At 34.1% G+C, this 13,008-nt stretch overlaps 1 protein-coding gene across 36 annotated transcripts in view; it reads left to right on the forward strand.

Moving 5' to 3' along the window:
* The window catches only part of shot (dystonin-like protein short stop), a 123,732-nt gene extending 112,426 nt beyond the window's left edge, over nt 1-11,306 (forward strand). For 26 of the 36 annotated variants that reach the window (XM_087413359.1, XM_087413361.1, XM_087413360.1 and 23 more), the window contains 8 exons: nt 2,906-3,057; nt 5,916-6,072; nt 6,196-6,327; nt 6,772-6,952; nt 7,451-7,513; nt 7,915-8,034; nt 8,432-8,491; nt 8,674-11,306. In XM_087413359.1, the coding sequence (XP_087269485.1) occupies nt 2,906-3,057; nt 5,916-6,072; nt 6,196-6,327; nt 6,772-6,952; nt 7,451-7,513; nt 7,915-8,034; nt 8,432-8,491; nt 8,674-8,836 (1,028 nt within the window). In that variant the 3' untranslated portion in view covers nt 8,837-11,306. Of the gene's footprint in view, nt 1-2,905; nt 3,058-3,879; nt 3,987-5,072; nt 5,135-5,915; nt 6,073-6,195; nt 6,328-6,771; nt 6,953-7,450; nt 7,514-7,914; nt 8,035-8,431; nt 8,492-8,673 lie in introns of all 36 variants that reach the window. The other 10 variants (XM_087413387.1, XM_087413372.1, XM_087413378.1 and 7 more) reach the window with 8 other exon arrangements.
* Nucleotides 11,307-13,008: the final 1,702 nt, after the last annotated feature.

Genomic DNA, 13,008 nt, shown 5'->3' on the forward strand with positions numbered 1-13,008 from the left:
CAGATGAAATTAACGCTATAGTTACTGCGTAATATTAACTGTTTTCTTGATGCAATTTCGAGTGCCAGTGTTTAAAAAAAAGAGTGCCTGTATTTATAGTGATGCAGGATTACGTAATATACTGCAGTCGTTTCGCTTTCTTTTCCCTATTTTGTATTTATTTAATTTTCTTTTTTTAGTTTCGGTGAATGGTTCACGTTAGCCAATATCTATCTCTTAATTGATAATTATTTTCTATATAAGTGTTCTATTCTTGCAGTAATATTCAATGTGATTATTTCATCAATTGATTTGCAATTAATTTCAATATATCCTTTGTAGCGCCCCTTTGTAGCCCTTAGCATTTTAATATCCTTGCTAGAAGATAACCAATGCATGTTAGTGAATTTTGGTTTATTTTTACAATTATCCTACTCTGGGAGATGAGTTTTGTATATATGAATATATTGAGACTTCTTATTCTCTCCTCTCCCTTCTTTTAGTTTAGCTTTTCATTTAAAATGTTATATTAAAGTTAAAGAGTACATTGGTTTCTTTTGGCATGGTTACGCGTGTAATTTCAAAAAATTTTTTTAGATTATCCGGAAAGTAAAGTTACAAGATTTTTTAAAAGTACAAACATGCATATATTTTAATGAAACTTACAGGGATTATAGTATAGGTATTACATTATTTTTCCACATAATCACCATTTACCTCAATACATTTCGTCCGTGAGACGAGTTTTTTTATTCCTGTTTCATAGAGGTCTCCCGCCACTTCTTTTAGCCAGTTCTGCACATCGATTTTCAGCTCGTCGTCATCGTAAAAGTGTTTTCCACCCAGATGTTCCTTTAATTTAGTGAAGAGATGATAATCGCTAGATGCGAGATCGGGATTGTGAGAAGAATGGTTTAAAACATCCCAACCAAATGAGCTTTTGCGTTGCACAAGTGGACGAGCATTATCATGAAGGAGACTCTTTTCGTCAGCATCTCACGGCGTTTGTTTTGTATGGCTCTGCAAAGTTTCCTGAGGATCTCACAGAATCTTGCAGCATTGATTGTATCACCTTTCTGCAAAAATTTGACGAAGAGAACTCCTTTTCTGTCCCAGAAAATTATCGTCATGATTTTTTGGGCTGATTGCTGAGTTTTGAATTTTTTTTTGCTGAAGGAGAATGAATATGACGCCACTGCATTGATTATCGTTTGCTCTCTGGGGTATGGTAGTAAATCCAAGTTTTATCTCCCGTCATTATAGAATCGAGAAAAGTCTCACTTTCAGTCTCAAAACGCTCAAGAAATTCTCGCGCAGCTCTGTTGATTTTGTGTTCTTCAGTAAGCATCTTCGGTACCCATCTCGCACATAACTTGCGATATCCCAGTCGATCACTCAGGATTTCATGAACAACAGTTCGTGAAATTTTAGGACGAAGTTCGTGCAGATTATCAATGGTCGAACGGCGATCAGAAAGAAGATGCTCTTCAATTTTTTGCACCAGCTCATCAGTCACCACTTGTGGACGGCCGTCCATTTCTCTCTTCATTGTGAATCTCTATCTTTCAAAATTAAAATTCCGTATCCATTTTGTCACATGTTGTCTTGACATAACATCTTCCCCATAAATTGAAACGATTTCGCGATGAATCGCGCTCATGCTCTTTGCATTCAAATAGCGTATTACAGCGCGCACTTCGCACTTGGCGGGAGACGAAATAAGGGCGCTCATCTTAAACCTTCATTACAACAAAAATTGGAAAGCTACTGATGTCCGGCACCGCTCGTTTACTTCAGCTGGCTCCCCACTGTACAGCAGTGGTAAAAACACATTTCGAAAAATACATTTTTCTGTGAGAACTACGCGCCTTGTAACTTTACTTTCCGGATAACTCTCGTATATTTATACCATGATATATACAGAGAATTCTAGGAATGTCGTATTTTTCTTCAACTAAAAATAAAAAAGGTAAACAAGAAAAGAATAAAAAAAGAGGGAGTATAAAGTTGTTGATAAATAACAATGCTTTGAATAATTTTTTTAATAACCAAATTTTTTATTTATATATAAATGAAGACATTCTGGGATGCTCTATGACGTATTCATTAATTGCTTAGGCATATTGTGAAATGTACGATAATGAGCGACTTAAAGCATATTTTTATTGTAAAAGAGAAAATGTAAGGAATAAATTCCGTCGCAAATCGTACAATTTTCGCCAATATCCTAAGCACTGAAATTAGTATTGTGTAATAAAGTCCCAGTGGCAGAATATTTAGTGGCTCCTGTATCGTAAACCTTATTTATATAATGACTATGATAAACGTAAAACTTGGTTTGAGTGATTGTTTTAATAAGCTTGTACCTCTGTGAAATATTGAATTTTATAATGTCAAACTTTTTTTTTATCATATATTCTAAATATGCTGTCTTTTCTTTTTTTTCCATGATACACAAATGCATACCTGGATACGCCACACTCGCATACATGTACTCGAAAACACGCACGCATACCGTGAAACATTTTTGTCGCCTTTTTTTCTCTTCACTTTTTCTCAAAACTATTTCTCCTGTCCATTATTACCGCTATTCATCAATAACGCGCATGCCTTGATATTGTAAATTTGTAAAAAAAAATATATATATATTGTTACACCTTCCGCTCCATATAACTCACGACTCTCGTTCCGGATATGTTGTCGTTCCGATATTTACACATTCGTTTTCGCTTTCATTTTTTTTTCTTTTTTTTTTCTTGTTAAATCATACATCGTTTTCGCGTTCGTTATTTCATCTTGACGTCATCCGTTCCCGCTGTCTCCGAACTGTTTTCTTGTACAAAATAACATCTCTCTGGCACTTCCTTTCATACCCCGCATCCCCGAAACGCCTTTTCCCTAACTGCGTGCACGCAACACACTGTAGCCAAGGGAAGAACGAATATCGAGCTGCGGGAGCAATTTATACTGGCGGATGGTGTTAGCCAGACTATGACAGCCTTCCGTTCCAAGCCGAGTCCGACCTCGACGCTGCAGCGTACGCAAATGTCCTCCACGAATGCTGGACCAATCACCAAGGTAAGCAGGGTCCATTGTGCAATCGTGGAATCTCTTAAACGCGACGTAGCACGTACGGTATTCATTTTCGCCGCGTCTTTTATTTCTCTGCCGTTAATTTGTAAATTAAACTCATAGAAAACTCGTGAACTTTTATATTAGATCTTGGGTGCCGTTGTGGTACCGCAATAGAAAATATTAAATTGCACGTACAGCTCTTATCTGGACAACTCTATCAGTGATTGATTTATGGTCTCATCGATATCCGTAAGTATACGACTACTTTTCGACTAGCCGTCAATCTAGCAGTTTGACATTCGCATGAGCATGGCAGTTTCCAGTCAGTTGCATTGTTTGAAAATGTAGAGGCATTTAGAAATCTATGACGCTTGTCTACTCTCATCACTGGTCGGTTTTGTAAAAAAAAATAAAAAAAAACAGTTTGAGTACACCAACTAAAAGCCAGACCCGACGTCTCAAGCTCTTCGTTCGACCTCAGGAGATGTGATTTCGTAAATTTCTTGCCTATCTTTTTCCGAAAATCCTTTCCAACCTTCATCACTTCGTAACAGCAAAAGGAAAATTGTCCCAATTCCACACAATCACTTATCCTTGTGAAATCCTATGAAGACAAATGTTACATTAGATATTAAATTGAGAAATTTTTTACATTGTGATCCGAGTCAGTTCAGAAGAAAAGACATGTTGGAATCATATATCAATTTAGTGTGGAGATAGCTGTTCGTTTCAGGAATATTTTTCACTTGTTGGCGTGTGAGCCTTCCGAAAAAAGGGGCCACTACAATTGCATGAGAAAGCTAAAGATTTTCGTTTGTGGTGTAGCGGAGGAGTTTATGAGCCAGCTGATGCCGATATTTGAGAATTTGAGGCAAAAGGAGGACCTCCCGTGCTCGTATCCCCTTCACATGCACGCCCCCTCTTATCATTGGGTAAATAACGAAATCTTTCTCAATTTTCTATTTCTTGGCGTTCGTGTGATGCTGTACACACTTGAGTTTTGGAGTTTGAGTGCGGTCGCGGCACGCGATTTGAGTCGATCGTCGGTGCATTGTGTATTTCTGGACTGTCAGTATGTTTGCTTTTTTCTCTTTTATTTTTTTTTATTTATATCCTATACTGCACAAACCTTAAGGGATCCATCCTAAAAACGAAGATATTTTATATTCTAAGGACATGTCTAGAAAGTTCCTTCGGTTCCTTAAAGTTTGCTGTATGGGATATTATGGAGATTCTCCGATGATGTATATATGCCAGATGTAAACAATAATTATGAATAATCAACGAGCATAAGTAATTGTTCATAATCTTTGTATCATAAATGCTTTCGACTGTAATGAAGTTGATAAATGCATGTCAGAAGAAAATGTTTGTATGAAGAAAGTATTGTGAAGGAGAATGAATAGGAGCAGAGACTTAAAAAGAAATTTCCGGTTCATTATCACATATCTTATCATTATGTCTGCCTCGAGCCTGTCCATTTTTCTTTAAAAATTGTAAATCCATTTTACGATCTGATATTGTTTGAGATAGCATGTTACATCTCGTCACATTCATTCAAGCACATTGCTCTGCATTGACTTAATTCTTTTTTTGATTGATCGTCGAATGTGTCTGATTTTATCAGAATTATTTGGACGCCTCTTAACTTCCTGACCCTTGACCCTAGAAAATGATTGTCCATTCAATTTTGAGCATGATCAAATGTCTCTTTCGCTGATTATTATCTCATTTTTTAATGTAACGTAAATATCGAGCAACAAACTATCGGCAATTTTATCAAGAATTAATTTCTCATTTTTTGCATCTTTCAATCTTATATTCGAAAGAACATCGTCAATAACAGTCCTAAAATTTTTTTATGAGCGATTTAAAATTGACTTTTTGCAAATAAGTTCGCGTAGTAGACATGCGTTTATTAGTATGGCAAAATGAAAAACGTATCGGGGATATGTAATCAATTTAATTAAACATGGACATGCATAACGAATGTGTATCCTGTATTGCTGCGTGCGTAGTGGCATTGATCGGAGATACTTCGAATCACCATAAGCTACTATATCTCTCCCAACTTCTTGTGGTAAGTTTTGCATGACACTTCGCTTTACCTATTACCCGAATATGGTAACTTTTATTTTACATTCTGTATTATTTAATCTTGATATTTCAACAGCTTCGACGAGCGTAATGGACCGCAAACCGGTATATCTTCATTAGTTATGGCTGTGCACAAGTTTGTGTTGCTTGTTAAACTTCTAGCGATAATAACACGATAGAATTATTGGTCTAATTTAACCGATTTAAATTTCTAGAAACAAGGGCTTTCACATTTTAACTGCTGCGTTTATCTATGTACTTTGAATGAATAATTAAAGTTAACAGTTGCAGACTTCTATTCTTTTATATTTTCTCGTAGAATACTTTTTCACATTAGAGTATTAGAGAAAGCACATGTATTTTCTATTACTATAAACATATTAAAAATTTAGTAATATTTAGTATTGTAATATCTAGTTCATATAAATACAGACATATGTCTTTATTTTATCTGATACTGCTTGATTTTACTTTTATTAAAAAATCGCAAAAGATAAAGCTACTATATTATAAGCAGCAGATTTTTTTCAGTAGTTTAAAAAAAAATACTTGAAAGATGTTTTATTGCGCGCGACGTAACTTGCACACAGCACTAATATTAGTAAATAACTAATAATTAGGCGGCAGAGAACGCGTAATACGAAACCGTACTCATTCGATAGTCGTATTGGACACGAATTAGACATAGTGACAGCTTCTTCTTCTTCTGCTTTTGTATGCATTTACGTGTCAACTTTATCAGATAATCTGTGTTTACTATCTAGGTGAGAGAACGCAGTGCTCGCAGCGTACCTATGGGTCAGTCGCGAGCTTCGCGTTCATCTTTGAGCGCTGGCACGCCTGACAGCCTTAGCGACAACGAAAGTTCCTTCAAGATATCTAGAAAAACCAGCACGCCTTACAGATCTACTATGACGCCTGGTAAGATACCGAATTTGTATCAAAGACACTATTACTTATGAAGTATGAATGAGGACAGTTTATCGTAAATTATCGTTAATTAATAATCGTTTGTTATATATCGTATGTTATAATGCTTTATAGGTGGTAGTCGTCCATCTAGCAGGCCAGCATCAAGACCTGCCTCCCGACCAGCCAGTAGACCGAGTAGCCGACCTGCGTCGAGACAAGGAAGCAAACCGCCTAGTCGATATGGATCAACGCAGTCATTGGATGGTACGTATACATTTTTGTTTTATAAAATAAAAGATAGTAAGAGAGCCTGTATGAGTCAAAGCAGCTAACGGTGAATTATTATATGTATTCACCCATAATCATATATAAAAGTATTCTTTCAGAATCGTTTTGATCCCGTTTTGGGCTCTCTTCAATATTTATTAATAATGCATGTAACTTGGAATTTAAGTTTATATCGAATCATTACAATTCAAATATCAATCAAATGTTTAAAACAATTAAAATTGTTATGATAAAATAATTTGTAAAGTTAGTCTATAATGTTTAAATTTTTAGACAATAACTCTAAACACTAGTAAATAAAATTAAATTAAAATAAAAAAAATTAATTAGAAGTCCAAAGCTTAAAAGATGTAAGAATTATTAAATTCCGTTTTATTTTTTGGACAAGTCTGAAAAATTGTCTGATATCTGATTTGGCAGACGATTCATGCACCCCAAGTCGCATTCCGCGAAGGACTATCATAGGCTCCGGTAATACTCCGACGTCCAGTAGACATAACAGTGTATCTGGTAGAAAACTTACAACTCCGATGAATGGATCGAGCTCTAGACCCCGCACTCCAACAGGATTAATCAGTCCCGCCAGCGGAGTACCCTCTAGGTTTGTAATCCTCAACATGTGTCATCTTATATATCTGAAATAGATCGTGGACTAACTCGCATTAGCGTGCCTTAAACAGGATATATATATATAACCACAACTGTGTGCATATAGATTAACGTTAACCAGTAGTATCTGACTTAATGTCAAACTGATTATTCAAGAAATATTCGATATGTATGTTTATCCCGAAAGAATCAACTTTGTTTTTTATTAGTTTCTATTTAGTTTTACCTCTTTCTATTTTGTATTACTCAATTTTTTTCCGTCTCTTCTTTACATTACAATTCCACCGCGTACATATAACACGTACCACGTGAAATACCAAGTCATCAAAGTGTTTGCATATGAAAAAATAAAGATGTATTAGCCGATGCATTATTAATTGAACAAACCTTTTACTACATCTTGTGTTAACCACAAAACATTTACACGACTAATCGATCGGGTATAGTATTTTAATAATCATTAACAGATCTGGTTAACAACATTTTTTAGGTTTGGCTCAATCCATAGAGCTTCGAGCATTCCAACCCTGACTGGTGTCGGAACACCTATCAGGTAAAGCAAATTAACGAATCGGCAATTTCATGTAAAACTGGCTCGGGGTAGCAATTTTGCAACTTTCGCTTTGCGTTATGCATTCTATCTTCATGAAGCACTATATTAGAAATAAAAAAACAAGAAGCAAAACGCAAAGTAAAAAGCTATAAAGTGTTTTGTAGTGTGGGACGCTTTTTATAAGAGACTTTAGTCGTGGTGACGGTGATATATTTATGCTTATTTTTTCATTGTTATTTTATTTCGGTCCTTGTGATTGTATTTTTCCTGATTTTTCTCTCTTCGTTTCTGACTTCGTTTATTCAATTCTCATGCAACGCGAAAAGAATTTCCAATGTCGTACATTTACATAAGATATCGTTCGTGCAATTAAAAATAACATTTCGATGGTAATGCCTTAGCCGCTCTAGGATACCCATATATGTGGGGGTGGATATAAAATCTCCTCAGTCGACTACCAGCAATATGTCGACTCATTCAACACAAAGCAACCATTCTACAATTTCTACTGATTCCACTGGGTATGGCTGAACTGGCGCTTTACAATATAATCCGTTTTCCGTTTCTTCTCACATTCTTTGAATGTTTTATTTTTCTCGCATTAGATATAGAACTTCTTGCAATAGCATTATTATTTAATGTTTGTTGTGTATTGTTGTTTATTTTTTACTAAAATTTCATCTTGAAACATTATATATTACGTAGCATGGCTTTATCTCATTTGACAAAAACAGCTCGTTCCTTTTCTTTAGCTAATAACGCCTGCAGCTTTTCGTTTTATCTATCATGTCGATAGTGCAACCAAAGTATTCATAAATTATCACTAATTGATACCAGCTTCTACATCCAATTAAATATTTTGATTATAACAGTTTTATATTTAAACTCCTCAACTAACGTTTTCTTTCACAACGCTAGGAGCAGTTCCCTGTGTACCAATTCAGCAACTAATATACCAACAGCCATTAAGCAAGCTAGGTAAACATCAATATTGATTCAAAAACTTTCCTTTCTTTCCTTCATTTGTTCACTGAAAATGTGCTTAAAAGGCACATTTTGTCTGAAAATATGCCAATATCGGTTTTCATTCGATCTGCTTTATTGGTATTGAAAGGTAACGTTTAATTACACATGTGCACGTATACGATTGTTTGTTTCAGAGTACGTACACCGTCCAGTGGATCCAGCACACCACTACCGCCGTCTTCAAAATTATCGAGGAAACCCTCCGGAGCTTCCGACACGTCGGTGTCGGGAACGACTCCGATCACACGAAAGGGAAAACCCACACCGATCGAACAACGCGCACCGTTCCGATTGTAATAGCTTATTAACGGATACTTATAGCTTGTAAAAATCAGCGTATTATACCCGAGAATATAAAGATAAATATAAAACATCCCCGCCAAATTTAAGAATAATCGGTATTGCAGGGATATGAGAATAGATTATTGTTGTTATCGAGGGAGAAGAGCGCATATAATATGTGAATGCTAAATTAAATGCTGGATCAAAATTTCGTAGAAGGCAAATGATGAATCTAAGAGTTACGATTTTATCATTCATATTTCGTTGAATTCCGCCAAGTACTGAATGCCATTAAAATTACAGATACCAATGAGTATTTTATACTCTCTTAGGGTAAGGGATTACAGTTGGGGAAATTTATTTATTTCATGCCCGCATTAGAAAGTGCTTAAAGCGTCTATCTAGTTTATGATAACACGTAACAGTGAAATAAATTATTGTTATAAATACCATAATCTGGTATTATCAAGAGTGCAGGGTAATGCTGTATAATTGAAAATATTTAGGTGAGATATAACAATATCTTCACTGACTTTCTCGATAAGGACAATACTAAAAAGATTTTAGTGAAAAAAAATCAGCGTTATATGTATAATAATTACGCTTATGTTTGATATATATAACTAGATGCCTGTGTAATTACTTTTATATAATTTAATATAGTTTGCTCATTTTGTATCTTTGCGTGCTTTATACTGCGTAAATTATTGAGGGTTTTCTCGATAAAAATTTTTGAGCTATATACTTGAGCAAATTATATACGCGGAGACATTAATTTATTTAATATTTTTTGCTTGACTTATTGTATTCATATGATGTAATTAACGTCTAATTCGCATTTGTTAAAAAAAAAGGAAGAATCTTGTATGCGATTTTAGATTAGATGTAAACCGATACAGATTGTAAACTGAATTCATTTTTGTTATCCGTTTCGCAAATTGCACCGTACATATTTTCGATTAGTTATGTATTTGTAAAAATCAGATTAAATGTTATTTTTTTATTTTTTTATTCTATACCAATTGAGTAACTATGTGAAACTGTGGATATTGATCTACAATCTTTACAAATCTGCTTGATATTACCTTTAAACATATTTTGATATATTTATGTTGTTGCGAAACGGAATATCTCGTTGCTTTGTGAAGAAATATGTATGACAGTAATCAAATATAGATTAGAATTATGCACAAGTTTAGTCCTGGAGCGGTCGCTTTGAAAAAATGCAATTTTTCACAAAATTATATCTATGAAATTTTTTTAAATACATTTTTCACGCATCAATACATATTTTATGTCGTTTGTTAAGCTTGAAATTAATTATTAAAAAGGCTGAGATCAACACACGTGTCCGCTCTAAGATTGATGTGCGATATGCTTTTGTTACATGTTTGCGAATCGATTTATCGATTAATAATCAATTAATAGATAAGTAAATAATTATAATTATAATTACATAATTATATAAAATATTATATAATTATTAATTATAATTGATTAATGAGAGATTTAAGAGTTCGGGGGAACATACCTAACAGCGTTAAAGTAAAAAAAAAAGAGAAAGCTCTATACGTGTGAATAGTTAAGTAAAATATATTCCATTGCGCGAAGTGTGGCCTGTTAGGTGACGGGTAGAAAAGAGAAACTCTGAAAAAAAGACATTTCCATTTTTTTTACATACATACTTTTAGATGCGATTAATGTAACGGAGATATGACTCGCTGCCTCTTATAAATATTACGTAATGCGATTAATCTTATTAACAACTTCTCAACGTATGATTTTTGTTTCTTTTTCACTTACAGAGAAGTGCTGTATGATGCTAATATTAATAATAATAATGATGATGAAACAGTGACAAAAAAATATAACACACACGCACATGATATTTTAATTAGAAACTTACTCTCGACCCGTTTTATTTCTATTTTTCATTTTTAGGCGACTGTTTTTTCGCGCATCATGCAAATATAAAGAAAAATGTATATACGATATTGGTACGTACATATAATTTTTTCCATACGTTCTGATTGAAGTCATGATGTGTCATGATCAGGACACGAATCCTGCTGTTGCTTGCGTCCTCATGCCTAAATTAAGCATAACTAGGTACACAGCCATCATGCGAGAACGGACGGGGTTTTCCTGAAATGGAAATTTTCGTTTCTTCAGTGTTGACTGACGGCCGTATTGTATAATATATCAAGCAGATATATTTCGGAAGGATCCAATGAAAGAAGTGACTTTGTTGCAAGCTGCGTTGATAAGGCTTACCAAGCATCTGGACTGACGATGTGCCGACTGACACCGTGCGTACGACTTGTAGATGTGTAATTCACGAAGATACACCCGTGTGCAGGTCTAAATGAGTTTTGTGCAGTTTTTTTTTTACACTCTGGGTTTACACTTTTAAGATATCTACGTCAATGCGCCCGTTGTATAACTGACCGTTTTAATTGGAATAAATATGTTTTTGCACTGAGAAGAGGACGAGACATGAATATATGCCGGTGGTATGTGCAAGAGATCACTGTCAAAAGAATGTGTAAAGTATCAGAATGGTGTTTCTTTACCATACAGCTCTGTGTCGTGTTCTATCATACCCTTCCTTCTCTGATTCAATCATTATCGTTAGATCGACGTTTTTCATAAGAGGAAACATATACTATATGGCAATATCAACAAATACATTTTACTGTAATAATTATTGCACATTGCTTCAAGTGCTAAACATTGGAATTTTCCTGTATTATATAATATAAAATAAGTACATCTAGCTACAGATACTCTACTTGAGACGCAAAAGTAACATAATACTGCTACAAAAAGTAACGGTACCGCTCGCATAGTGCTTTCATCTGCCATTGTTTCTATATCTGGTCGTTCGAGTACACAGTTCTGGTATGAATATCTGGCATACAAAGGCTATGGTCCACTTGAGGCTACAAATGCTTCAAAGCATTTTGTTGTTAGTTAATTAGTATTTTTTTTATTGGTCAATTAAATATTTCAAAGCATCTGTAACGCCAAGTGGACTGCATCTAAAATCTTTTTAAATTATAATAAACACACGTAAATAAACGTAGAAAATAATTAGATCGATTCAAATCTATAGAACATATAGAAAACAAAACATAAAAGAAACTAAGTACGTTGTTGATACACGAAAAACATGTGAAACTTGATATAATAGTACATACAAAATATTTTTTGAGAGATCATCTTATATGAGCATGAATTCCTATGGAGTGTAGCGAAAGAGATTTATAAAAAATAAATTTGGAGTTTTTAAAATTGCAGCGCAGATCTTCTGACCTATATTTTTCCGAAATTTCGTCAATTGGGACGAATTTAAATTTCCGCGACTTGCGAATAGATTTATAATCGCTTATAAGATTTAAAATTCTAGGAATTCTCGGAATTTCTCAGTGTCGTCCTTTTGCTCATTATAAAACTTTGCTAATTTTCAAACTTAATTTTTCTTTTATCGACTCTCGATCAGGACACCTAAAGATAAGATTCTAGGAATTTTTAGACTATTAGTGATTATGTTTTTCTGATGCCTATAATTTATTATTTTTTAAATATTTTCAGATCATTTTGTTTTACGATGTTAACATTTTTTTTTAATATGGTGCATTTGGCATTTGCCTTTTTTTACGAGATAGCTGCAATCCAAATATTTCTTATGTTACATGAATTTAGACATTCAATATCTTAATATATAGTTCAATAACTACACGTGCATCATGGATTAACGTATTAGGTATTGGAATTAATTCGTAGCGTTTTACAAGTGATGGGAAGTACTTTCATTAATGTATTTTTTAATGCTCATGTGAAACAAATAACATTCTTTCATTAAAAACGCTACGAATTAATTCCAACACCTAATAGATAGAATTAGCAGCTTCAACATATGATTCCTCGAATGGATCCTCGAATTATTACTGAACTTACTTGACCTATATGAAGCATACATATTTAATTAAAAGTCTGCTTATCCGCTCAACCTGGATCGTGGATTTTGTTACTGAATGCCAATCTAGTATTATTAGGTGTTGGAATTAATTCGTAGCGTTTTACAAGTGATGGGAAGTACTTTCATTAATGTATTTTTTAATGCTCATGTGAAATAAATAACATTCTTTCATTAAAAAACGCTACGAATTAATTCCAACACCTAA

The sequence above is a fragment of the Acromyrmex echinatior genome, chromosome 14 (assembly GCF_024713525.1).
Source record: "Acromyrmex echinatior isolate Ae372 chromosome 14, ASM2471352v2, whole genome shotgun sequence".
In the NCBI taxonomy this organism is placed as follows: domain Eukaryota; kingdom Metazoa; phylum Arthropoda; class Insecta; order Hymenoptera; family Formicidae; genus Acromyrmex; species Acromyrmex echinatior.